This window comes from Salvelinus alpinus, chromosome 7 (assembly GCF_045679555.1).
Source record: "Salvelinus alpinus chromosome 7, SLU_Salpinus.1, whole genome shotgun sequence".
NCBI lineage: Eukaryota > Metazoa > Chordata > Actinopteri > Salmoniformes > Salmonidae > Salvelinus > Salvelinus alpinus.
Window position 1 is genome coordinate 54,479,457 of NC_092092.1, and position 27,383 is coordinate 54,506,839.

General features: G+C 45.6%; 1 protein-coding gene across 1 annotated transcript; it reads left to right on the forward strand.

Annotated features, from left to right (window-relative positions):
- Window positions 1–333: 333 nt before the first annotated feature.
- On the forward strand, window positions 334–25,949 carry LOC139581235 (neuronal acetylcholine receptor subunit beta-2-like). Its single transcript, XM_071410788.1, has 5 exons — window positions 334–1,345; window positions 9,740–9,885; window positions 10,065–10,219; window positions 22,656–23,685; window positions 23,907–25,949. The coding sequence occupies exons 1-5, from the start codon at window positions 1,294–1,296 to the stop codon at window positions 24,060–24,062; spliced, it is 1,539 nt and encodes a 512-aa protein (XP_071266889.1). The 5' UTR covers window positions 334–1,293; the 3' UTR covers window positions 24,063–25,949.
- The last annotated feature ends 1,434 nt before the right edge of the window (window positions 25,950–27,383 follow it).

A 27,383-nucleotide genomic window follows, 5' to 3' on the forward strand; every position in this document is an offset into this window, starting at 1 on the left:
GTGTCACTGTATGCTTCGCAGCGTGGTTAGGGCACATTCGCTTGTGTGATATAATACAATGCAGACCTTGTCCACAGTGGCAGTTGACCTTTCAACCAGAGTGGCGGTCGACATTTCGACCAGAGTGAGTCAACTTTTCAAACAGCACTCTAAATGGCCCTTGGAATATCCACTTCTTTTTTTTAGATAACCCTTCATGAATGTATCTGATATTTCTGTGATGGGTTGATGATTCTTCCGCACCCAAAGCCCTGCCCCTTGACGCACTCCGCCTAGCCAGCGCCTCTCTTCGGTCTAGCGGAAAGGAACGGCTTCATGCGGTGCGCATCATACCCATTCACCGGGTCTAATATGTTTAATGCAGATAACGTTGATATCGGGCTTCATGGTGCCCTCAGTTATTCTGCATGGGCTCAATCTCGCTCTATTTTGATCTTTAGGGGCAAGTTTTTTTCTCTTTGTTATGATCATGCGTTATGGTGATGACTGCTTGGAAGCCTGAAAATAAAAAGTTGTTATTTTATTTGTCAGATTAAAAGCCGTATTTTGTGTTATTGGAGTGGCGCCCCATGGAGAAGGGGTTTAACTTAAACCAAAATTAGTTTTTCCAAGGATGAATCCCCCTTCAATTAAAATAAGTAAATGCAGCCTATGTCTGAAAGGCTTTCCCGAACGACCGCCTCGGGGATCTCTACTGTAATTGCTTAATGTTTGTTGTCACAAATGTCAACTGTGTAGATCAAAACTGAACGATATATGGAGACTGGAACCTATCGCAGCCCGACGGAGAGCGCACCAGGCGGGCAGGGCAAAGTGAGGACGACCCCTTTAATCATTCATCTACAGGACTACCCTATCTCCAGTAACTGGTCATTCAACTCCATCGCCGCCACATTTCAGGGAAAATAACGTTTCAATACTCAAGTCAAATTAGGGATACCTTTTCTGCGCCCCCGGTTTGCTGTGCGCTCACAGTTCCTGGTAGGGTCGGACGCGTAGCCCCACTCAGACGCGTTGTGACAGAAACAAGCCTCCGCATCTGGGAAGAGTGAACAATCTTCTCCGCGCCTCGTAACGAGATTTGAAGCCTCTCCCTTTATCAAACCAACGGGCATCGTCGGATACCAACGACTTAAAATGACACCTTAAGTCACCCTCTTACCGCGCGCTGGTGTGTGCTGTCTCGAGGTATTATTTTTCATTTTCACACTGAGGGCGAAAAGGGGGGAAAACAGACAACTCGTATATCTCCAAGTTTTCGGGTGTCGGTCGCAGTGGAGGGAGCGAGAGGCGATGGCAGACCCGGTGACAGCAGCACTCGTTCTCCTGGTTCTCACCTTGGCAAGTGAGTAATCCCTCCAAATCTCCTCGGCCCTGTGCGGGCCCGGGACCCCCGGGGTACCCTGGGTATACCTAGACAGGACCTTCACTATTGCTTACCGTGGCTCTTCATATTGTAATTCGGCCGCGACACACCCTGCATATCCATGGTGCTTACAGGGTGGGGGCAGCCTTTTTGTAACGATTCTAATTCATAATAATTTCGTTTGACTATCAAGACATATGATGCATGAAGTCAAAGACAAATATTCTAATTCCTGTCTGGATAGCACCTAGGCTATGCGTAACGGGGGTTATGTTAATAATTGTTTCTATGAGAGGCGAGCCTACTGTTGTAAATGATAATGATGTTTAAATTGTTTCCCTGCTTTGATAACATTATCTTTTTCAACGAACAGACCAGTGGGGAAAGTATTGCAGGTATTCCGTGCGTCAGATTGTTTTTAGGCACGTGATTTTAACGGCTCCGTTAACTAACGTGCTCTCTTTTTAGACAACATACACGCTGGCTGTTATGCACTACGCAGCAATGTGTGACATACACACACAGGCCCAGAGAGAGGTCTCCGAATTTCACACACAGTATTCATCTTTATTAGGCTTGAAGCTAATAGGCCTAAGGTTGAAATATTTTGGCCGAATTGTAGAAATGATCAAAATGACTCATCATAACACTTCTTTGAAATCTTTTGACATTATAGGTCTTTTATGACAGCCATTTAAATGTTGTGTCTAATTGAACACACACAATGCCAAATAAACCTGCTTGATTAGGCATTTATGATTTCATAATGGCTAATTGGGCTTATGATGCTGATGATGATTAGGACGTCAAGGTGTCTTTCCACCCTGGATTTGGAATATATACGTTTTACTCAAACCCAAAGAGGAATTTAAATACGTTCCTTTGACTTACCTCTACATTGTAGATATGTCGGTGCGTCACATATTTAATGGTATGCTAATGCTGTCCATGGTGCTGAATTTCTGCCCCTTTACCAACGCTATCCAAGGTGCTGAATACGGGCCCTTTTACAGATGCTGTTCAAGGTGCTGAATAAGAGCCCCTTTTACAGACGCTGTCCAGGGTGCTGAATACGGGCCCTTTTACAGACGCTGTCCAAGGTGCTGAATAAGAGCCCCTTTTACAGACGCTGTCCAAGGTGCTGAATAAGAGCCCCTTTTACAGACGCTGTCCAGGGTGCTGAATAAGAGCCCCTTTTACAGACGCTGTCCAGGGTGCTGAATAAGAGCCCCTTTTACAGACGCTGTCCAGGGTGCTGAATACGGGCCCTTTTACAGATGCTGTTCAAGGTGCTGAATAAGAGCCCCTTTTACAGACGCTGTCCAGGGTGCTGAATAAGAGCCCCTTTTACAGACGCTGTCCAGGGTGCTGAATAAGAGCCCCTTTTACAGACGCTGTCCAAGGTGCTGAATAAGGGCCCCTTTTACAGACGCTGTCCAAGGTGCTGAATAAGAGCCCCTTTTACAGACGCTGTCCAAGGTGCTGAATAAGAGCCCCTTTTACAGACGCTGTCCAAGGTGCTGAATTAGAATAGGCCTACGTTTCAGTTTAGTCATGCTATTCAACTCAGTCTACTCTACGCTGTTGGTGAACACTGGGGCTGTTGGAAAATACTGTTTCACTCCAAAAGCACAAGTCTCCTAAGATTAGATACTTGGATTCTCAGATAGGCCTAATGAGTGGTCACCCTGTGAATGTTTTCTCAACTTCCCTTATCTTCCTCCTGAGGACATGTTGTGAGCACCTGCAGACTAGATGCTCAGCCTGTCCTCTGAGAGCTGTCTCGGGAGACAACATAGCGTGACTGTGTCACTGTCACCTCTTGTCTCACTCTGTCTGGAAACCACTCAATCTGGCAACCGCCTCTGTAGAGCTTAGCTTCGTGTTCTCACTGTCTTGCACTCTCTCTCTCTTTTTTTGGGGGGTGGCTGTAAAGTTTGGAGGGTTGTAAAGATTAGTCTCTTTTACTCACTATCTTTCTGTCTGGCTGCAACTCTCTCGTTCACATGATCTTTTCTTTTCATCTGTCTGTTTCTACCTCCATCCTCTCTCTCTCCCCCTCTCTCTCTCTCTCTCTCTCTCTTTCTCTCTCTCTCTCTCTCTCCTTCTCTCTCTCTCTCCCTCCCTCCTCCCCTAACCTCTCTCCCCCAGTAGCAGCTGCATGCTGTAGTGGTAGCTAACGCGTGCTAAAGCTAACTCTGATTAGATCTCTTGTTTGTTCACTGGCTTCTCAATGCCCAGGAGTGCAGGAGGGGAAATCACACGCTAGCAGTCTTTAGCTTGCTGCACGCATGCACACCCACCCCAAAGAATAGAATACTTCCCTGGTTAATCTGGTGACCATTTTCAGAGAGCAGAAAAACATACGATAGAGGGAGAGAGAGCGAGAGAGAGAGAAACCGGAGAATGAGAGAGCGAGGAAGAGAGAAAAATAAAGAGAAAAAGAGAGAGAAGTAGAGTGGTCTCTTATGTAGATGACGTTCTGTGAGAGCCAGCAGCAGGAGTTGCATCAGTTGGTTTTAGAAACCAGGCTCTGCTCCCGCTCCTTCCCATGGCCACATTAGCTAATGTGAGAATGACAGACAGGGAAAGGAGAACAGAAGAAAACCACTCTCCCTTACCTGCCTTTGTTCCGCTCGACCTGCACTTGTAACCTGTTATTGTCACTGGAAACGAGAGTGGAGAGCGGAGCAGAGGGGGACAAAGAAAGAGAGGAGAGGAAGAGGAGGGGGAGGAGAGGGGAGCAAGGGAAGAGAGGAGGGGGAGGAGAGAGGAGCAAGGGAAGAGAGGAGGGGGAGGAGAGAGGAGAGGAGAGCAAGGGAAGAGAGGAGGGGGAGGAGAGAGGAGCAAGGGAAGAGAGGAGGGGGAGGAGAGAGGAGAGGAGAGCAAGGGAAGAGAGGAGGGGGAGGAGAGAGGAGCAAGGGAAGAGAGGAGGGGGAGGAGGAAAATCAGTTCCGTGCACAGACCATTCAGGGGGCAGGTGCTCAAAATGAAAAAAGGGCACCCCTCGGCACCCCCCATTTATTTTTTACTGATTGTGATTTATTTTAAATGCTTTTAAATCATATAATATGAATCATCTTCTAACTGGTATACGGCTGGATAGTGGCTTGTGTGGATCATGTCGTAGTTTCAATATCAACAGTACTGACACAGCAGCATACCATTTGATCAACACTTGATAACACTTGATTTACATCATCATTCATATTCAGTCTGGTTGGCTGATAGCCTGCGGTTAGCTAAAGTCTAGACTAGCTGTGTTTCTGCTGCCCTGACACACATGTGAAACCCCCGACTGAGGAAGGGATGGAGCTGTGTCGGAGGGTCACAGATGCAGCCTCTCCTCTCTATGTCATTCTGCATCTCTCTCTGATGCGCGTATCAGCCAAGCAGATCCAATATTGATGATGGAAATCAAGTGTTAAACTAGGTAGCCTGCTACACACACTGGACCAGTGAATGCAACTTGTTTGGATGCATGTTTGGATACTGGGCGCGCGCAATCTCTGTACAGGGCATACTGGGAAAAAGGTACAACCGGGCGCATGCAATGTCTCTACACGGGGCAGACCAACGGACAGGACTGGACGGGTTGCGGCGAACTTGACGACGTCACAGAGACTTGTATCTGGGCACGTGCCTGAGGGCAATGGAAGAGAGGAGGGGAGTTGGGGGGAGGAGAGCAGGCTGGAGGAGGGCTGATGTGAAGAAGGGCGGCAGGGTGTTCCGTGAGGGTGTAGTTATTCTCAGCGTGGGAGTGTAATGTTGCCTGTCAGCTGGAACACAAGTGCCCCTGAGACTGGGAGCAGAGCATGCATGAGCACGCACACACACAGGCACACACATGCACGCACGCACGCACGCACGCACGCACGCACGCACGCACGCACGCACGCACGCACGCACGCACGCACGCACGCACACACGCACACACACACACACACACACACACACACACACACACACACACACACACACACACACACACACACACACACACACAAGATTCACAGAGCAGCCAAAACACAAGGTTAACCGAAACAGGCCACCATAGGCCAGATATAGTATCTGATCCATCATAACCAGAGTCACATACTGAATATACTGTATATAGCTGAACTCTGGTAGATATAGGTGCAGGGTAGAGGCAGACACAGCGGAAGGGAAGGCTGAAGTGGTTGACCCTGACAAGGCAATATCACCACCATGGGTCATTGAATAATTTACACACTGGATACTTCTTCTGCCCATGAAGAAACAGATTATGCGGGAGATGGTGTCTTTTCCCACATTAAACCAAAATATGTTACTTTGAGCATTTGTCTAAAGTATAACCAAGTTCTGTTTGTATGTTTGTGCGTTGTGGAAGAGACTGTTGTTGTTTTGCCCAGTAGGAAATAGAAGAGTCATAGTAAAATATTTGAGTTTCAGGCTTTCTGCATGTGAGATGATGCTGTTTTTATTTGAGTACAGATTAATTATTGAAGCAGTTAGAGTGCAGCAAGGTGGAGGAGGAGGAAGAGGAGGAGGGGGAGCAGGAGGAGGGGCAGGAGGAGGAGGAGGAGGAGGAGCAGGTTTATAAGAATCATTGGGGTTAGAGAGCTGTGTCCTGTTTAGATGTAGAGAGCCGTGTGTCCTGTTTAGATGTAGAGAGCCGTGTGTCCTGTTTAGATGTAGAGAGCCGTGTCCTGTTTAGATGTAGAGAGCTGTGTGTCCTGTTTAGATGTAGAGAGCCGTGTGTCCTGTTTAGATGTAGAGAGCCGTGTGTCCTGTTTAGATGTAGAGAGCCGTGTGTCCTGTTTAGATGTAGTGAGCCGTGTGTCCTGTTTAGATGTAGAGAGCTGTGTGTCCTGTTTAGATGTAGAGAGCCGTGTGTCCTGTTTAGATGTAGAGAGCCGTGTGTCCTGTTTAGATGTAGAGAGCCGTGTGTCCTGTTTAGATGCAGAGAGCTGTGTGTCCTGTTTAGATGTAGAGAGCTGTGTGTCCTGTTTAGATGTAGAGAGCCGTGTGTCCTGTTTAGATGTAGAGAGCTGTGTGTCCTGTTTAGATGTAGAGAGCCGTGTGTCCTGTTTAGATGTAGAGAGCTGTGTGTCCTGTTTAGATGTAGAGAGCTGTGTGTCCTGTTTAGGTTTAAAGTAAAGACCTGTATGTGTGTAAGAGTCTTAAGTATTTGATGTGTGGTCTGGATGAGAGGTGGGCTGCATCTCAAACCTATAGAGCCCTAAAGGCCCTGGTCAAATGTAGTGCACTATATACACTATCCAATAAGGGTTCTTCGGCTGTCCCCATAGGAGAACCCTTTGAAGAGCCGTTTTTGGTTCCAGGTATTACCCTTTTGTTTTCCTTCCCACAGAGGGTTCTACATGGAACCCAAAAGAGTTCTAACTGGAACCAAAAAGGGTTCTCCTATGGGGACAGCCAAAAAGAGTGTAGGAAATAGGGTGCCAGTTTGCTGGTCTTAGTGAGGGGGTGTTCATCAGTAGGACATCTGAGGTCCCTGACCTTCGGGTGACATTCTTCCTGAGAATAGCTAACCAGCCAGACAACCTACTTCACTGCCTGGAGGTCTACAGTATGGATGTTACTGCCCACCGCTCACTTCTCTGAACGGAGAAAAGGTTAACAGGTTTTTATCCCGATTCACTGAATCTCACGAATCAAATGATGTTCCTGGAAAGAGACTTTGTAAACAAAGGCAACATAATCCAATCAAATGATTATCCTAATCTGCTCATTGTTTCAATGTCTCTGTGTCTCCAAATCTCAACTCTATGTTGTACTGAGCTAAATTCCCCTCAACGCTCACTGTGCTCTCTCTCTCTCTCTCTCTCTCTCTCTCTCTCTCTCTCTCTCTCTCTCTCTCTCTCTCTCTCTCTCTCTCTGTGTCTCTCTCTCTCTCTCTGATGCTGGCTGACTGTTCATCGACAGTACCACACCTCTCTCAGGATACTGACCTCCTGTGTGTATCAGCATCATGTCACCATCTCTCAGATGCCTCCTCTGCCCCGCTCCGCGCTTGTCTTTTTTTTTACCTCACTATTGCTGTGACGTGATTGTTTCAACTAGCTACCTTAAGAAGAATGCACTAACTGTAAGTTACTCTGGATAAAAACGTCTGCTACTGTAAATCACAAAAAATGTCAACGGTGCCATCATTTGAAGTGCATTACAGGGGTGAGAATGGCCTAATGGAGGGGAACGTGTGAGTGGAACACAATGAGCTGATGTGAACCATGTGGCCACCATCACCTCAACTCCCCATCATACTGCAGCCACTGGACTGTGGGGGTTTAGACGGTGTGTGTGTGTGTGTGTGTGTATGTGTGTGTGTGTATGTATGTGTGTGTGTAGGTGTGTGTGTGTGTGTGTAGGTGGGTGTATCGGACCGTCAGTTAAGACACAGTCACGTCACAACTGTTTGTCAGATCAGAGACTATCTAATGTACACACACACATCTCTGGAGGGATGTTGCATATTGCGTACTCATTGCAGCGGCAACAGGCGATGAGAACATCCCACGACCCTGCAGTCCAAATTAGAAGGATCTTCGCTCTGCGCAAGATTGAAATCTCACTTCACTAAACACTGCGTGTGTATATGTGTGCGTGTGTGTGTGTGTGTGTTTTTGTGTACGAGGGTGCGTGTGTGTGTGTCCACTAATCAAGCATCCAATTATGCTAATCAAGAGGCAGTTAGTTCAGAAGCCCATGAAACCCTGTGAGTCAGCTGTGGACTGCATTGTCTAATGTTGTGGCTCACTGGCTCACTGCTAAATGACAGTCCTCTGTGGAAGGCTTATACATACTCTGTTAGGCTGTGTTATGTAAAGATATGCACAGTGAGGATGATACCAGGGCATTATAAATATGGACTGGGTGATATGAACAAAAATATAAACGCAACATGTGACTATTTCAATGATTTTACCGAGTTACAGTTTAAGGAAATCAGGTAATTGAAATAAATTCATTAGGCCCTAATCTATGGATTTCACATGACTGGGCAGGGGTTCAGCCATGGGGAGCTAGGCCCTGCCAATCAGAATTAGTTTTTCCTCACAAAAGGGCTTTATTACAGACAGAAATACTCAGTTTCATAAGCTGTCCTGTTGGCTGGTCTTAGACGATCACGCAGGTGAAGAAGCTGGATGTGGAAGTCCTGTGCTGGCGTGATTACACATGGTCTGCGGTTGTTAGGTCGGTTGGACGTACTGCCAAATTCTCAAAAATTACGTTGGAGGCGGCTCTTGGTAGAGAAGTTAACATTCAATTCTCTGGCAACAGCTCTGCAGGATATTCCTGCAGTCAGCATGCTAATTGCATGCTCCTTCAAAACTTGAGACATCTTTGTTATTGTGTTATGTGACAAAACTGCACATTTTAGAGTGGCCTTTTATTGTCCCCAGCACAAGGTGCACCAAACAAATTTGTGGGCAACATTTGAGAGAAACAAGCTTTTTGTGCGAATGGAACATTTCTGGAATCTTTTATTTCAGCTCATGAAACATGGGACCAAAACTTTACATGTTACGTTTATATTTTAGTTCAGTGTAGTACAAATATCAAGTAGAAGGGTAGTTGTAGAGTGTACTATATAAGAGTTTTTAAAGTTCAATATACACAGTCCATGTCTCAATTGTCTCAAGGCTTAAAAATCCTTCTCCCCTCCATCTACACTGATTGAAGTGGATTTAACAGGTGACATCAACAAGGGATCATAGCTTTTACCTGGATTCACCTGGTCAGTCTATGTCATTTACCTGGTCAGTCTATGTCATAGAAAAAGCAGGTGTTCCTAGTGTTTTGTCCACTCAGTTTAAATATGTACCATGAGTATGAATATGAACTAGCAGTGTTCATTTTATCGGGCAAAATGAAACGGTAATAAGTCTTCAGTAGGAATTTATAGAGAGGTCATTAGTTCAATATGATGATGGACTAGAATGGTGATCTGATGAGTAGTACACTAACCAGTGATGATGACATTAGGCCAGTATGAATATGTACTGTCAATGGTGTTTTTGGGGTGCTGCTCTCTATGTATTTGGCTTAGAGTCCACTTGGAAAGTTCACCCGGCAGACACAGACTGGGACACTTGAATCACTGAGCATCAAATGTGGGTGTGGGGCAACAACATGGCATGTTGTCTTAAAGGTTTATTTTTATTTTTGCACGCCTTATCTGCCAGTTGTTACATCGTTCTGTCTCTCTCTCCCTCTGTGTGTGTGTGTGTGTGTGTGTGTGTGTGTGTGTGTGTGTGTGTGTGTGTGTGTGTGTGTGTGTGTGTGTGTGTGTGTGTGTGTGTGTGTGTGTGTGTGTGTGTGTGTGTGTGTGTGTGTGTGTGTGTGTGTGTGTGTGTGTGTGTGTAGCTGCCTTGGGTGCGGAGATAGAGGAGCGACTGGTGACCCACCTGCTGTCTCCAGAGCGCTACAACAAACTGATCAGACCTGCCGTCAACAAGAGCCAACAGGTCACCATCCATATACAGGTGTCCCTAGCCCAGCTCATTAATGTGGTGAGCACACACACACACACACACACACACACACACACACACACACACACACACACACACACACACACACACACACACACACACACACACACACACACACACACACACACACACACACACACACACACACACACACCCTCTCTCATGCTTCTCTCTCCCTGTCTGTGTGTCTGTTACAGAATGAAAGAGAACAGATCATGACCACCAACTGCTGGCTGACTCAGGTATGGAATGACTACAGGTTGGTGTGGGACCCAGAAGAGTATGAGGGCATAAAGAAGGTCCGCCTCCCGTCTCAGCACATCTGGCTGCCTGACATCGTCCTCTACAACAAGTGAGTGAGCTGTGTGCTATGTGAATAGGATCGATATCTATAGCTCATACACTATGGGTGTGTTTATAGTCATCTCAAACTATATAATCGCTCAATATAAGTGTTGTTTTTTGGTATTTTATTAGGATCCCCATTAGCTGTTGGTAAAGCAAGAGCTACTCTTCCTGGGGTCCACACAAAACATGAAACATGACATAATACTATCAGGTTTCAGGTATGACCCAGAAACAGGAGACAAAGGGCTGTGAGACATGGGTTTATCTCTGGACACATGGAAGGTGGGATGGTGGTCTGCTTGTCGTCGATACCTGGAGGTGGTCTTGAGGAGGGTTGACCGGGCTCTCCTCCAGGTACGACGACAGCGGCGGACAAACATCTGTGCTGAAGGTATGCCAACCTCTTCTTCTTGCTCAGGGAAGAGCGGGGGCTGATACCCCAGGGAACACTCAAAGGGTGATAGGCCCATGACAGAACAGGGAAAGGTGTTGCAGGCGTATTCGACCCACACAAGCTGCTGGCTCCAGGTGGTGGGGTTGACGGAGACCAGGCAGCGCAGATTAGTGTCGTGTTATTTTCCTGTATTATTAAATGAGGAGAGTTTACAAACCACACACAAGTCAGAGTTATATTTTAAACTCCATCTTTAATTATATGTGCTTCACCATAGCCCTTTGACTCTCAGATCTGAGAGTGCTTACGAAACAATTCTTAGTATATTTTATAGCCAAGATACACCCCTCTCAACTTACATGACGAACCACAGATCTTAGGAACTTCACAAAGGGCCTTTTACTTGAAAGAGGAGTATCCCATAGCCAGATAGCATTAGCTATAAATTATCGTTCAGTTTGGTCTCTTAGACGAGGTTCTACTTCTCATTCTTGGTACTTCCTAGTACCAAAACATTACCTCATCCAATGGCATATATCAATTGTCAATTCTAGATACTCCCATCTCAAATACATCCCCTCCTGGACAAGCTCACGGAGGGGAGTGAGCCTCTAGGTCATATACTATGAAAGATAAGTTCAACATCAGAAGGGACATACAATGGTTCCAGACACTGCCATACTCCTCCTCCCAATGGGAAAAGGAGGTAATGACTAGAGTACAGACATGGTGGAGCCCTTCACATGGTTTAGGAATAGTTACAGACATATTCAAATATGAAGACAATGTTCAAACCTGACTTCTCCCTTTCTGATATTCTGCATATTACCAGACATGTAAAAGACAAGCCTGACCTCTCCCCTCTCTGGGCCCCAAGTGACTTTTCCCTAGAGAAGAAAGGAAAATGCAACTGCCGACAGTATATTTATCTATGTTACCTAACTAATTCTGATTCAGCTACGACAGTAGTTTCTAGGTCCTGGTTGGCTCACTCTGACTGGTCGTTGGACTGGGGGTGGAACCCGGAGGAATGCCTTCCATAACCGGGACGAGAACTGAGGACCCTGGTCAGAGACCATGTCTACTGGCAGTCCATGGATCCGGAAGACATACAGCACCATGAGCTGGGCCGTCTCTTTGACAGAGGGTAGCTTGGGGAGAGGAATGAAGTGGGCGGCTTTGGAATTCCGGTCCACCACGGTCAGGATGGCGGTGTTGCCATCTGACGGGGGAGACCCGTGACAAAGTCCAGGGAGATGTGAGACCAGGGACGGTGAGGGACAGGCAGATGTTGGAGGAGACCAGCTGGAGCTTGCAGAGGAGTCTTGTTCTATGCACAGACCGTGCAAGCGGCGATGAATGCGGAGACATCAGGAACCATGGTAGGCCACCAAAAGCGTTGTCGCACAAAAGCCAGGGTCCGATGGGAGCATTGGTGGCAGGCAAGCCTGGAGGAGTGAGCCTACTCCAGGACCGAGGAGCGGACCGTGTCAGGAACAAACATCCGGTTATCTGGGCCCTCCCCGCGGTTTGTCTGGGAATGCTGTGCCTCACGAACATGCTTCCCTATTCCCCAGCTGAGTGCTGTCGCCAGGCACAAGGTGGGAAGGATGGTCTCAGGTTCCGGGGTAGTAGCCGTGGGGCTATAGCGTCGTGACAGCACATCCGGCTTGACATGCTTGGATCCCAGCCATTATGAGAGGGAGAAGATGAACCGGGTGAACAGTAGGGCCCACCTAGCTTGCCTGGAATTGAGGTGCATGGCGGTGCGATATTCCAGGTTCTTGTGGTCGGTCCACACAATGAAAGGATGTTCCGCCCCCTCCAGCCAGTCCCTCCACTCCTCCAACGCCATCTTCACCGTGAGAAGCTCACAATTCCCCACATCGTAGTTCCTCTATGTAGCGTTGATGCGGGGGGAGAAGAAGGCGCAGGGATGTAACTTGAGGTCCAGGTCAGACCGCTGGGACAGGACGGCCCCCACTCCGACATCCGAAGTATCGGCCTCCACCACGAACTGGCGGGACGGGTCAGGATGAACCAAGATGGGAGCTGTGGTGAAGCGGTGTTTGAGATCACGAAACGCCCGGTCAGCAGCTGGGGACCACGTGAACGGAACCTTGGGAGAGGTGAGTGCAAACAGGGGGGAAGCCAGGGTGATGTAGCCCTAGATAAAGCGGCGATAAAAGTTGGAGAAGCCCTGGAAACATTGCAGCTGTACTCTGGACGTAGGCTGGGGCCAATCCCCCACCGCTCTCATCTTCCCGGGGTCCGTCTGTACACTCCCTGCAGCGATAATGTGACCCAGAAAGGGGATGGTGGAGTGATGGAATTTGCACTTCTCTGCTTTTACAAAAAGCTGGTTCTCCAGGAGGCATTGGAGAACCTGTCGGACATGGAGCACGTGTTATTGGGTGGAGCGGGAGAAGATGAGGATGTCATCGAGGTAGATGAAGACAAACCAGTTCAACATGTGTCGTGGATAATCGTCTCAGAAATATAACACTCGTATAAGAACTTGTAAAATCAATAAAGACTTTTAATACAATGCATCACAAGCCGGGGTGATCCGCGGATCACACCCCTTCCCAGAGCACTGGCTCTGTCTTATACACACACACACACATGAGATCATGACATACTTTAATTAAATTACTTCTCCTAGGTCATCTGCCACCATTGTCCTTCATTTCAGGCTTCCTGCTTGTTTACGCCCAATAACGCCTGTATCCGCTCTTGATTAGATTATAATGGAGGCAGGACCCTCTTGTCTCCTAAAATTAATATATGTCTATCTTACCCTAAGCACTTATGGCCTTTACCCTAAGCACTTATGGCCTTTTCTCTCTATTTTATCTTCATAATAGTGTCCTGCTCTTTCCATAAATGCACTTTAAGGCACGTATGGCTTTGGCCATCTGCTAATCTTTGGTTTCCTGTATTTACCGGAATGGCAAATGCCCTCATGTCTGCCTTTTTCTACTATTTTCTAATGTACACCTGTCTATTGTTTAATAGTGTGATATCTGCCTCCATATGTAACAATAACTCCTACACATGTCACAGAGAACATCATTATCGCGAGCCTGGAACACAGCAGGGGCGTTGATAAGGCCAAATGGCATGACCAGATACTCGTAGTGATCGCTGGCCGTGTTGAAGGCAGTCTTCCACTCGTCCCCTTCCCGTATCCGCACCAGGTGGTAGGCATTCCGTAGATCCAGCTTGGCCCCCTGGAGTGACTCGAGGGCGAGGAGATGAGAGGTAGCAGGTAATGGTTCTTCACTGTGATGTCGTTGAGACCTCGGTAGTTGATGCACGGGTGCAGGGTTTTGTCATTCTTCTCCACAAAGAAGAACCCTTCACCAGCGGGGGAGGCAGAAGGACGGATGAACCCAGCAACTTGGGAGTCCTCAATGTAGGTCTCCATAGCCTTGGTCTCTGGACCCGACAGAGAGTACAGTCGTCCCCAGGGCGGAGTGGTGCCTGGGAGAAGGTCAATCCCACAGTCATATGGTCGGTGCAGCGGTGACCCGAGCCTTACTGAACATCTCCTGGAGGTCCTGGTACTCCGCAGGAATGGCAGAGAGGTCCGGGGAAACTTCCGAGCCCCCAGGAAGAAGTCCGGTGGCAGGCTGTGCTGACTTCAGGCAATGTGCGTGGCAGAACGGGCTCCAGCCCATGATGGCACCGGCAGACCAGTCAATGAGGGGATTGTATCGCTAGAGCCAGGAGAATCCCAATTCCACGGGAACCTGAGGAGACTTAACCTCTCTAGGGTACGTGAGACGGTAGCATCCCACCTCTTCAACAGCCAGTAAAACTGCAGGGCACCAAATTCAAAACAACAGAAATCCCATAATTAAAATTCCTCAAACATACATGTATTTTACACCATTTTAAAAAATACACTTGTTGTAAATCCAGCCATAGTGTCCGATTTCAAAAAGGCCTTATGTCACGTTCCTGACCTATTTATGTTAGTTTGTTGTATGTGTTAGTTGGTCAGGATGTGAGTTTGGGTGGGCATTCTATGTTGTCTGTTTCTATGTTGGTTTAAGGGTTGCCTGGTATGGCTCTCAATTAGAGGCAGGTGTTTGGCGTTCCTCTAATTGAGAGTCATATTTAGGTAGGTTGTTTCACAGTGTTCGTTGTGGGTGGTTGTCTCCTGTGTCAGTGTCTGTATGTTACGCCACACGGGACTGTTCCGGTTTTTGTTAGTTCGTTCGTTTTATGTAGTCTGTTTTCCTGGTTCATGCGTTCTTCACGTTGTATGTAAGTTCGTGTCCAGGTCTGTCTACATTCGTTTATTTGTTTTGTAATTATTCAAGTGTTTGTCGTGTTTTTCCGTTTTGTCTATTAAATCAATATGTATTCACAACCCGCTGCATTTTGGTCAAATCCCTGCTACTCCTCTTCGGATGAGGAGAAGGAGGAAGCCCGTTACACCTTATGACGAAAGCAAACCAAACGATTATGTTAGGTGAGTGCCTATTCACAGAATAACACAGCCATTTTTCCAGCCAAAGAGAGGATTCACAAAAAGCAGAAATATAGATAAAATGAATCACTAACCTTTGATGATCTTCATCAGATGACACTCATAGGACTTCATGTTACACAATACATTTATGTTTTGTTAGGTAAAGTTCATATTTATATCCAAAAATCTGAGTTTACATTGGCGCCTTACGTTCAGAAGTTCCAAAACATCCTTTGATTTTGCAGAGAGCCACATCAATTTACAGGAATACTCATAATAAACATTGCTAAAAGATACAACTTTAATGCATGGAATTTTAGATGCAGTTCTCCTTAATGCAACCGCTGTGTCAGATTTCAAAAAAGCTTTACAGAAAAAGCAAACCATGCAATAATCTGAGTCGGCGCTCAGAGCCCAATCAAGACACAAATATATCCGCCATATTATGCAGTCAACAGAAGTCAGAAATAACATTATAAACATTCACTTACCTTTGATGATCTTCATCAGAATGCACTCCCAGGAATCCCAGTTCCACAATAAATGTTTGTTTTGTTCGATAATGTCCATAATTTATGTCCAAATTCCTCCTTGTTGTTCTAGCGTTCAGTACACATTCCAAACTCACGACGCGCGGGCAAGTCCAGCGGAAAGTACGGACGAAAAGTTAAGAAAGTTATATTACAGTCCGTAAAAACATGACAAACGAGGTATTGAATCAATCTTTAGGATGTTTTTAACAAAATTCATCAATAATGTTCCAACCGAAGTATTCCTTTGTCTTCAGAAGTGCGATGGAACAGAGCTCGCTCTCACGTGAACGCGCATGGTCAGGGTATGTTCAGGTCATGATAGACCTTACTCATTCCCCTCTCCTTCGGCCCCACTTCACAGTAGAAGCATCAGACAAGGTTCTAAAGACTGTTGACATCTAGTGGAAGCCTTAGGAAGTGCAACATTACCAATATCCCACTGTATCTTCAATAGGAGCTGAGTTGAAAATCGACCAACCTCAGATTTCCCACTTCCTGGTTGGATTTTTTCTGGCTGCAAGCTGGCTGCAAGCTCGTCCTTTACTTCCACCGATACTTTGAGTAGGAACATGTCGAACAACGCTTCTGTGTTCCAAGCACTCTCAGCTGCCAACGTGCGGAAATCCACCGCGTAGTCTGCCACACTACGGGAGTCTTGACGTAGCTGGAGCAGCTTGAGAGCAGCCTCTCTCCCGGACAATGGAAAATCAAACACCTTCCGAACCTCCTCCACAAACTCCTCCAGACTGAGGCAGACGGCGGATTGTTGCTCCCATACTGCCGTGGCCCAAGCGAGTGCCCTCCCGGACATCAGCGTTATGATGTACGCTATCCTTGAGCGGTCCGAGGGGAACGAAGAAGGCTGCAGCTCAAAAATGAGGGAGCACTGGGAGAGAAAATCACGGCAGGTTCCGGAATCTCCAGCGTAGCGCACCGGAGAAGGTAAGCGGGGTTCTCAGGACACTGGGGTAGGCTGGGAGATCACAACTGTGGTAGGCTGCCTAACAGACAACCCACGGAATTGCTCCAGCAATGTGTTAAACGCTCGGTCATGTCGTTTGGCCAAGGTCTGGAACCCTTCCATGAGACCACGAAGCAACTCCTTGTGCCTTCCAATGGTGGCTCCTTGGGAGGAGACGGCGTTGCGGAGCTGGTCCGAGTGTGCTGGGTCAGTCAGGGCCAGTTCGTACTATCAGGTTTCAGGTATGACCCAGATGCAGACAGTGTCGAAGAAACAAACATTTATTTCAAGTACAGGGAGAGGCAAAAGACAGGTCAAAGGCAGGCAGAGGTCAGTAATCCAGAGAGGGTGCAAAAGGTCCAGAACGGCATGCAGTCTCAGGGTCAGGGTCAGGGCAGGCAGGGGTCAATAATCCAGTGAGGTGGGGCAAGGTATAGAACGGCAGGCAGGCTCAGGGCAGGCGGAACGGTCAAAACCGGGAAGGACTAGAAAACAGGAGCAAGAACAGACAGGAGCAGGGGAACAAACGCTGGTAGGTTTCACGAAACAACATGAACTGGCAACAGACAAACAGAGAACACAGGTATAAATACACAGGGGATAATGGGGAAGATGGGCGACAGCTGGAGGGGGGTGGAGACAAGCACAAAGACAGGTGAAACAGATCAGGGTGTGACAACTACAGAACGTTAATAGACAAGGACAGAACTACATCCATTTTAAAAAGGCACACGTAGCCTACATATAAATACATAGACACAAACTATCTAGCAATCATTGAAGTGATGTCGCACCTGAATACTCTCCTCCTACTTGTCACTTGCCATCAGGATAATGAGTGAAAGGAAAAGCTTGGTAACACCTTGATTGAAGTGTGGGCTTACAGTCCCATCATGAGAAAGGTGTATGTGGTAATAGCAGCAGCTAAAGTACAGATGTGCTTACTATAACAATTTGAAGGGCGGGAACAGGAGACAGATATGAGGGCTTAGAGAGAGGGGACAGATGTGCAATGTCAAATCTGTAGAGAGGAGATTTGGATTATGAAATGCCTGTGTGATGAGTGTGAACACGGGCCAGGTCAGGTGGCTGTGTATGTTAATTCAGAGACAGAAAGGGTCATTGCCTCACCTCTTTCACACTCAGCATACTCAACACCACCGTCATGGCAGTTCTGTCCTGAAGTAGTGTGTCTGGCCTTTAGACTCTATAGTGGACATAATGCAAAATTTTTCAATGTTGTGAAGCATCATGTGAAAAATGGAAGTGACATAGCATTTCTATTGATTAGATTGGGTTGGATTTGATGTTGCATTTGGCTTGTCAAAGTGAAAGAAATAGAGTTATAGTAATAAAGCTATAGTTGTTTGGGTATAGAGCTATAGTTGTTCAGGTATAGAGCTATAGTTGTTTGGGTATAGAGCTATAGTTGTTTGGGTATAGAGGTAGTTGTTTGGGTATAGAGGTAGTTGTTTGGGTATAGAGCTATAGTTGTTTGGGTATAGAGGTAGTTGTTTGGGTATAGAGCTATAGTTGTTTGGGTATAGAGGTAGTTGTTTGGGTATAGAGCTATAGTTGTTTGGGTATAGAGGTAGTTGTTTGGGTATAGAGCTATAGTTGTTTAGGAATAGAGCTGTAGTTGTTTAGGAATATAGCTATATTTGTTTGGGTATAGAGCTATAGTTGTTTGGGTATAGAGCTGTAGTTGTTTGTGTATAGAGCTATAGTTGTTTGGGTATAGAGCTATAGTTGTTTGGGTATAGAGCTGTAGTTGTTTGGGTATAGAGCTGTAGTTGTTTGTGTATAGAGCTACAGTTGTTTGGGTATAGAGCTATAGTTGTTTGGGCATAGAGCTATAGTTGTTTGGGTATAGAGCTATAGTTGTTTGGGTATAGAGCTATAGTTGTTTGGGTATAGAGCTATAGTTGTTTGGGTATAGAGATAGTTGTTTGCGTACAGAGCTATAGTTATTTGGGTGTAGAGCTGTAGTTGTTTGTGTATAGAGCTATAGTTGTTTGGGTATAGAGATAGTTGTTTGGGTATAGAGATAGTTGTTTGCGTACAGAGCTATAGTTATTTGGGTGTAGAGCTGTAGTTGTTTGTGTATAGAGCTATAGTTGTTTGGGTATAGAGCTGTAGTTGTTTTGGTAGAGAGCTGTAGTTGTTTGTGTATAGAGCTATAGTTGTTTGTGTATAGAGCTAGTTGTTTGGGTATAGAGCTAGTTGTTTGGGTATAGAGCTATAGTTGTTCAGGTATAGAGCTATAGTTGTTTGGGTATAGAGCTATAGTTGTTTGGGTATAGAGGTAGTTGTTTGGGTATAGAGCTATAGTTGTTTGGGTATAGAGGTAGTTGTTTGGGTATAGAGCTATAGTTGTTTGGGTATAGAGGTAGTTGTTTGGGTATAGAGCTATAGTTGTTTGGGTATAGAGGTAGTTGTTTGGGTATAGAGCTATAGTTGTTTAGGAATAGAGCTGTAGTTGTTTAGGAATATAGCTATATTTGTTTGGGTATAGAGCTATAGTTGTTTGGGTATAGAGCTGTAGTTGTTTGTGTATAGAGCTATAGTTGTTTGGGTATAGAGCTATAGTTGTTTGGGTATAGAGCTGTAGTTGTTTGGGTATAGAGCTGTAGTTGTTTGTGTATAGAGCTACAGTTGTTTGGGTATAGAGCTATAGTTGTTTGGGCATAGAGCTATAGTTGTTTGGGTATAGAGCTATAGTTGTTTGGGTATAGAGCTATAGTTGTTTGGGTATAGAGCTATAGTTGTTTGGGTATAGAGATAGTTGTTTGCGTACAGAGCTATAGTTATTTGGGTGTAGAGCTGTAGTTGTTTGTGTATAGAGCTATAGTTGTTTGGGTATAGAGATAGTTGTTTGGGTATAGAGATAGTTGTTTGCGTACAGAGCTATAGTTATTTGGGTGTAGAGCTGTAGTTGTTTGTGTATAGAGCTATAGTTGTTTGGGTATAGAGCTGTAGTTGTTTTGGTAGAGAGCTGTAGTTGTTTGTGTATAGAGCTATAGTTGTTTGTGTATAGAGCTAGTTGTTTGGGTATAGAGCTAGTTGTTTGGGTATAGAGCTAGTTGTTTGCATACAGAGCTATAGTTATTTGGGTATAGAGATAGTTGTTTGGGTATAGAGATAGTTGTTTGCGTACAGAGCTATAGTTATTTGGGTGTAGAGCTATAGTTGTTTGTGTATAGAGCTATAGTTGTTTGTGTATAGAGCTATAGTTGTTTGGGTATAGAGCTATAGTTGTTTAGATATAGAGATATAGTTGTTTAGGAATAGAGCTATATTTGTTTGTGTATAGAGCTGTAGTTGTTTGGGTATAGAGCTATAGTTGTTTGGGTATAGAGATAATTGTTTGGGTATAGAGATAGTTGTTTGCGTACAGAGCTATAGTTATTTGGGTGTAGATCTGTAGTTGTTTGTGTATAGAGCTATAGTTGTTTGGGTATAGAGCTGTAGTTGTTTTGGTAGAGAGCTGTAGTTGTTTGTGTATAGAGCAATAGTTGTTTGTGTATAGAGCTAGTTGTTTGGGTATAGAGCTAGTTGTTTGCATACAGGGCTATAGTTATTTGGGTGTAGAGCTGTAGTTGTTTGGTTATAGAGCTATAGTTGTTTGGGTATAGAGCTAGTTGTTTGGGTATAGAGATAGTTGTTTGCATACAGAGCTATAGTTATTTGGGTGTAGAGCTGTAGTTGTTTGGTTATAGAGCTATAGTTGTTTGGGTATAGAGCTATAGTTGTTTGGGTATAGAGCTATAGTTGTTTGGGTATAGAGCTAAAGTTGTTTGGGTATAGAGCTATAGTTGTTTGGGTATAGAGCTATAGTTGTTTGAGTAGAGAGCTGTAGTTGTTTTGGTATAGAGCTATAGTTGTGTGTGTATAAAGCTGTAGTTGTTTGGATATAGAGCTGTAGTTGTTTGGGTATAGAGCTATAGTTGTTTGGTTATAGAGCTATAGTTGTTCAGGTATAGAGCTGTAGTTGTTTATGTATAGAGCTATAGTTGTTTGGGTATAGAGCTATAGTTGTTTGGGTATAGAGCTATAGTTGTTCAGGTATAGAGCTATAGTTGTTTGGGTAGAGCTATAGTTGTTTGTGTATAGAGCTATAGTTGTTTGGGTATAGAGCTATAGTTGTTTGTGTATAAAGCTGTAGTTGTTTGGGTATAGAGCTATAGTTGTTGTGGTATAGAGCTATAGTTGTTTGTGTATAGAGCTATAGTTGTTTGGGTATAGAGCTATAGTTGTTTGTGTATAAAGCTGTAGTTGTTTGGGTATAAAGCTATAGTTGTTTAGGAATAGAGCTGTAGTTGTTTGGGTATAGAGCTATAGTTGTTCAGGTATAGAGCTATAGTTGTTCAGGTATAGAGCTATCGTTGTTTGGGTATAGAGCTATAGTTGTTTAGGAATAGAGCTATAGTTGTTTGGGTATAGAGCTATAGTTGTTCAGGTATAGAGCTATAGTTGTTCAGGTATAGAGCTATCGTTGTTTGGGTATAGAGCTATAGTTGTTCAGGTATAGAGCTATAGTTGTTTGGGTATAGAGCTGTAGTTGTTCAGGTATAGAGCTATAGTTGTTCGGGTATAGAGCTATAGTTGTTCAGGTATAGAGCTATAGTTGTTCGGGTATAGAGCTATAGTTGTTCAGGTATAGAGCTATAGTTGTTTGAGTAGAGAGCTGTAGTTGTTGTGTTATAGAGCTATAGTTGTTTGTGTATAGAGCTGTAGTTATTTTGGTATAGAGCTATAGATGTTTGTGTATAGAGCTGTAGTTGTTTGTGTATAGAGCTATAGTTGTTCGGGTATAGAGCTATAGTTGTTTGTGTATAGAGCTATAGTTGTTTGTGTATAGAGCTATAGTTGTTCAGGTATAGAGCTATAGTTGTTTGTGTATAGAGCTATAGTTGTTTGTGTATAGAGCTATAGTTGTTCAGGTATAGAGCTATAGTTGTTTGTGTTTAGAGCTATAGTTGTTTGTGTATAGAGCTATAGTTGTTTGTGTATAGAGCTATAGTTGTTCAGGTATAGAGCTATAGTTGTTTGTGTATAGAGCTATAGTTGTTTGTGTATAGAGCTATAGTTGTTTGTGTATAGAGCTATAGTTGTTTGGGTATAGAGCTATAGTTGTTCGGGTATAGAGCTATAGTTGTTCGGGTATAGAGCTATAGTTGTTTGTGTATAGAGCTATATAGAGAGTTTTAATCAGCTGCATATTTAGAACACGAGGAGACTTTAGAGCATGGGGTTTGTGTGTGTGTGTGTGTTGTTAGGAGCAGAGCAGTGTGATGGCTGGATTCCTCCTGACCTGCTCTATAATTGACAACACTTTAATGTATAATGCAACACCTGCAGCCTGGTGAGAATCTAAAATCGAAACCTTCGCAGAATCAGGCCTGTCCTGTGACAGGGGCTGTGTCTGACGCAGTGGCCCCCCTGTCCCCGCCTCTGTCCCTTGTCCCCAAGCACAACAACCCAATATTCCCAGTCAACAACACCACTTAACATCTCTCTCTCTCTCTTTCTGTGTGTGTCTTAATCTAACGCTGGCATCCACCCTCCCACCCGTTGTCTCTCAACTTTGTCTTCCTTTGTCTTTTTGAGTGGTCTGCGTTATAGTTGGGTACTGTTCACGTGTGTTTCGTTGTGTGTGTTGAACAGACGACTTCTACGCATGTATCTGTGCGGTATCTCTGAGCCCGCTCCTCTCTCTCTCCCCGTGCTCTTCTGTCTTTTAATGCTGATAGGAACTACCAGGTCTCATTGTACATTGACACTTTAGTCATTTAGCAGACGCTCGTATCCAGAGCGACTTACGGTTAGTGTGTTCATCATCAGACAGCTAGGTGGGACAACCACATATCACAGGCATAGAAAGTACACTTTTCCTCAGTAACGTAGCTGTCAGTAGTTAGAGCTAGAAGGGGAGGTGGTGGGGGGGGGGGGGGGGGGGGGGGGGGCAAGTGCAAGTTAAGTGTATTTAAATAAAATAAAAAGTAGCCTTGTAATATGTCTGTGTACATGTGCTGGTTCTGACTCCTTTCTGTCTTCTCTTCACCTCAGTGCGGATGGGAACTACGAGGTGTCATTCTACTCCAATGCGTTGGTCTCCAACAATGGAGAGGTGTACTGGCTGCCCCCCGCCATCTACAAGTCGGCCTGCAAGATCGAGGTCCGCGACTTCCCCTTCGACCAACAGAACTGCACGCTCAAATTCCGGTCCTGGACCTACGACCACACGGAGATCGACCTGATCCTCCTCAGCGACTTCGCCAGCCGCGACGACTTCAAGCCCAGCGGCGAGTGGGACATCGTGTCTCTGCCGGGACGCAAGAACGAAGACCCCTCTGACATCACCTACCTGGACATCACCTATGACTTCATCATCAAGCGCAAGCCACTGTTCTACACCATCAACCTCATCATCCCCTGTGTGCTGATCACCTCTCTGGCCATCTTAGTGTTCTACCTGCCGTCTGACTGTGGAGAGAAGATGACTCTCTGCATCTCAGTCCTCCTGGCCCTCACTGTGTTCCTGCTGCTGATCTCCAAGATCGTCCCGCCTACGTCTCTAGCTGTCCCTCTCATAGGGAAGTATCTGATGTTTGCCATGGTGCTGGTCACCTTCTCCATCGTCACCAGTGTGTGTGTGCTCAATGTGCACCACCGCACGCCCTCCACACACACCATGCCCCGCTGGGTTAAACGCCTCTTCCTGCACCGCCTCCCCTCCTTCCTGTTCATGCGTCGGCCGGGCAGCTCCAACATCCGGGAGAGGTTCCGCCAGAAGCACCAGCGGCGCTCCTACTCTGACCTGAAGCTGAGAGACGGGGCGGTGGCGGTGGCCGCGGGGGGGATTGGGGTGGCCGCGGGGGGGATGGGGGTGGCAGGGGGGTCTGGGATGGGCGGGGCTGACTCCTTCTATGTGAACGAGGAGTCGGCCAAGCGGTACGGCTGGAAGATCAGCGACCTGTCAGAGAATACAGAGTTCAGGAAGAGGATGACGGTGAAGTGTCACGCAGATGTGGAGGAGGCAGTGGACGGGGTGCGCTACGTCGCCGAGAAGATGAAGATCGAGGATAACGATGAGGGGGTGAGTGTGTGTGTGTGTGTGTGTGTGTGAGGAGCAATAGCCTTGAGATGATATGAGCTGAGGTGACATTTACAGCGGATATAGTACATCACGTTGTATTTCTGACAGTTTGTATGTCTATTCACTCTGAACCCTTTCAATAGTTTTGACCCAATATTGTTGTGCTTCTGTTGTCTTCCAAATCTGAAATCGTGTACCGCTCTTTTTGTTTCCTGCCACAGGTCATCGAGGACTGGAAGTACGTTGCCATGGTGATTGACCGGCTGTTCCTGTGGATATTTGTGTTTGTGTGCATCACCGGGACGTTGGGGCTGTTCATGCAGCCCCTCTTTCAGAGCTACAACACACCCACGGCAGATGACCTGGAGCAGAACTGACCTACGACCTTTGACCTGAAACATGACCCTGACGCCCCCCAACACCCTCATGGGGAACAACCACCTCGAGGGAAACAGCTACTTACCAACACCTTGAAACAGAACTGTGTCATTTTGACACACTCACATACTGTATGCACACAGCACACTCGCCCACACAACACCAACCAACGCCCCTCAACCTCCCTCTTAAAGGGATAGTTCACCCAAATTACAAAATGACACATTGGTTTCCTTACCTTGTAAACAGTCTATGGACAAGGTATGACAGCAATCCATGCTTTGGTTTAGTTTCACTGGCACTGTTTCTAAATGCTAATAATTTAGCATTTGTAGCACAAATCCCATTCAAGTCATGGTACCGATATTAGGATTTGTGCTACAAATGCTAAAACATTAGCCTTTAGAAACAGTGCCATTGGAATTTAACAAAAGCATGGATTGCTGTCATACCTTGTCCATAGACTGTTTACAGGGTAAGGACAGCAATGTGTCGTTTTGTAATTTGGATGAACTATAACATCGTTTATGAAACAAAGCGACCCCACCCTCATACCGTCATCCCCACATCAGTCCATCCCTCTATCCTCTCCTCCCCCTCTGTCACTCACAGAAGGTCAAAAGGACAGGAACAACTCAGGATAGGACTCTTCTTCTTCCTCTGTATTGATTCTCCTCCACCCTGCTTTGTTTCAAATCCCTCCTTTTCTACTAGTTCAACTCTTTTCTAGTTCAGCCTGAGTTTAATTCATTCACAACTCATTGGTTGTTGCAACCAGACGGTGTCGGGCCTCGCATGCCGAATAAGGGGATTTTGTTTTCTATTTTCTATCTGTATTTCATTTTATAAGGAGAGGAGACAATATTTTCTGCACTGTTCCAGAATCATTTGCTGAGCCCAAAGATATACACACACACACACACACACACACACACACACACACACACACACACACACACACACACACACACACACACACACACACACACACACACACACACACACACACACACACACGACGAGTCTGACACTGGCCCGAAGACGGCAACAAAGCCGCTAGTCTCTCCGTGTGTCCTCATCCAGTGAAGCACAGACAGACACACGTACATAACGCTTCAGAGACGGAGAGACGCATTTCTTTAGACAGGAACGCCAGCAGGCTTGTTAGTTTGCTGTGAAAGGGGAAGCCTTGACTGTCTCCCCTCGCGCTACACTGTGTTGAGTGAGTACTACTGTACAGTATTCGGGACAGTTTCTGGCCCCAGGTGGTCAGTCACTTCAAAGCGATTAATTTCCTTTTAAGCTGTCCGGTTTATGTTATGTTCAAAATGGTTGTTCTTATGTTTGGAAAGAGGGAGGGACCAATGGAAAGCTAGCTGTAAAGTAAACCCAAAATTACCATACAACTTTCGTCCCTCACGTTAGCTTCTCTTAAATATACAGAACGCTGGTTTTGTCAAAGCAGTGTTCAATCACACAACGGTTGCCAGGGAGCCAGCAGCAATATGTACAGTATTTTATACACAGATACCCCATAAACAAACCGGTCAAACTGAACAGCGTTTGGCTCTGCACTAGCAATCTTCCAGGGCGGTGTAAACATTGCTTTGTATTTTTCAGAGATCTTTTACCCAAGTCTGTGAAACTATTTGTTGTCACGGTCATACAGTATGCCCACTCTGTCACTGCTAGCCAATGGAAGGCGTACTTTACACATTTCAAGTTAAGTGCAAGTTTCGTTCTCATTTCATGTATTTATTTTCTTCAGTGAAAAGAAGGGGTCATGTATTTTTCTTTCCACTGGCCAGTTATGTGACCTGTTTCGGTTAATTACAGGAAGGATGCTGATGTCATGTCAAAGGGATCAATAAAAGGAAATAACGGGATGAGATTCTGGGATGTGGTTCTGTGTGGCTCAGTTGGTAGAGCATGGCAAGCATGGCGCTCGGTCGGGATTCGGCTCCTACGATCATATGCACACACGTAAGACATGGAAAATGTGTAGAATAGCAGGAAATGAGCTTAAAAACAGCAATCTTTTCCCTTTGCTCCATGGCATTTGTGGAATTTTTGTTCTCTCTAGGCCAACAAGAGTGGTGTGAACAGTTTGGTGTTGCATGAGTTGCGAGGTGGGGGTTTGTTACTACGCCGATAAATGACATTATCCATCCAGACCTTTGCCTCCTAGGACATTCGGTGCGACCGGACCTTCTCAAATAGACTTGCCTAGTTAAATAAAGGTTAAATAAAAAAATAAACTAACAAATAGTATTTGAGTACCCTGGCCTATTTTTTTTCTATTTTTCTGTTTCACATAACGTCACATACTCCTGTTAACTTTTCCCACCAGGGTTTTTACATTATGACCAAAGATATGACTAGTGTGTTAACATGCATTGGACCTCATTAAAGCTGACAGACCATATGACAAACAATATCCTCGAGATATTTCTTTCTCCGAAATGAACCTCGGATTGTTCAGTAGCTTTATTTCCGATTGATGACTCACAGAATTAAGCAAATTCTCCTAGCAGTTGGCATCTTCGTTGTCGTCAGACGGAAGGCAGTACGTTTCTGGAATGCATTGCTGTGGGTGGCTTGTCTCTTCTCTGAATTGTCTGGGGCTCGGGCTAAATGCTAGGCAGCTGAGGAAGACTTCATTAGAAAGCGCTCTCTGGGGTCACTACCCTTCATGTTTGGTTAAGATGGCAGGGATGAGACTCTCTGCCTAACTCATGCTTACACACGTAATGCCCACAGGTTGCAAGGATACGGCAGAGCCAATGTAGACTTGAACTGGGCACGAGGCCATGGAATCACACAATTACGAAATATGTAGTTCATTACACGGCTATTACACGGTTATTACACGGTTATTACACGGTTATTACACGGTTATTACGTTATTACACGGTTATTACACGGTTATTACAGTTTCAATAAAAAGGAAGTCAGATACACAAAGTAAAATAGGTATAACACAGCACTCAGGTTAGGTTCAGTGAATACACAGCACTCAGGTTAATTTCAGTGAATACACAGCACTCAGGTTAGGTTCAGTGAATACACAGCACTCAGGTTAGGTTCAGTGAATACACAGCACTCAGGTTAGGTTCAGTGAATACACAGCACTCAGGTTAGGTTCAGTGAATACACTCACTCAGGTTAGGTTCAGTGAATACACAGCACTCAGGTTAGGTTCAGTGAATACACAGCACTCAGGTTAGGCTCAGTGAATACACAGGACTCAGGTTAGGTTCAGTGGATACACAGCACTCAGGTTAGGCTCAGTGAATACACAGCACTCAGGTTAGGCTCAG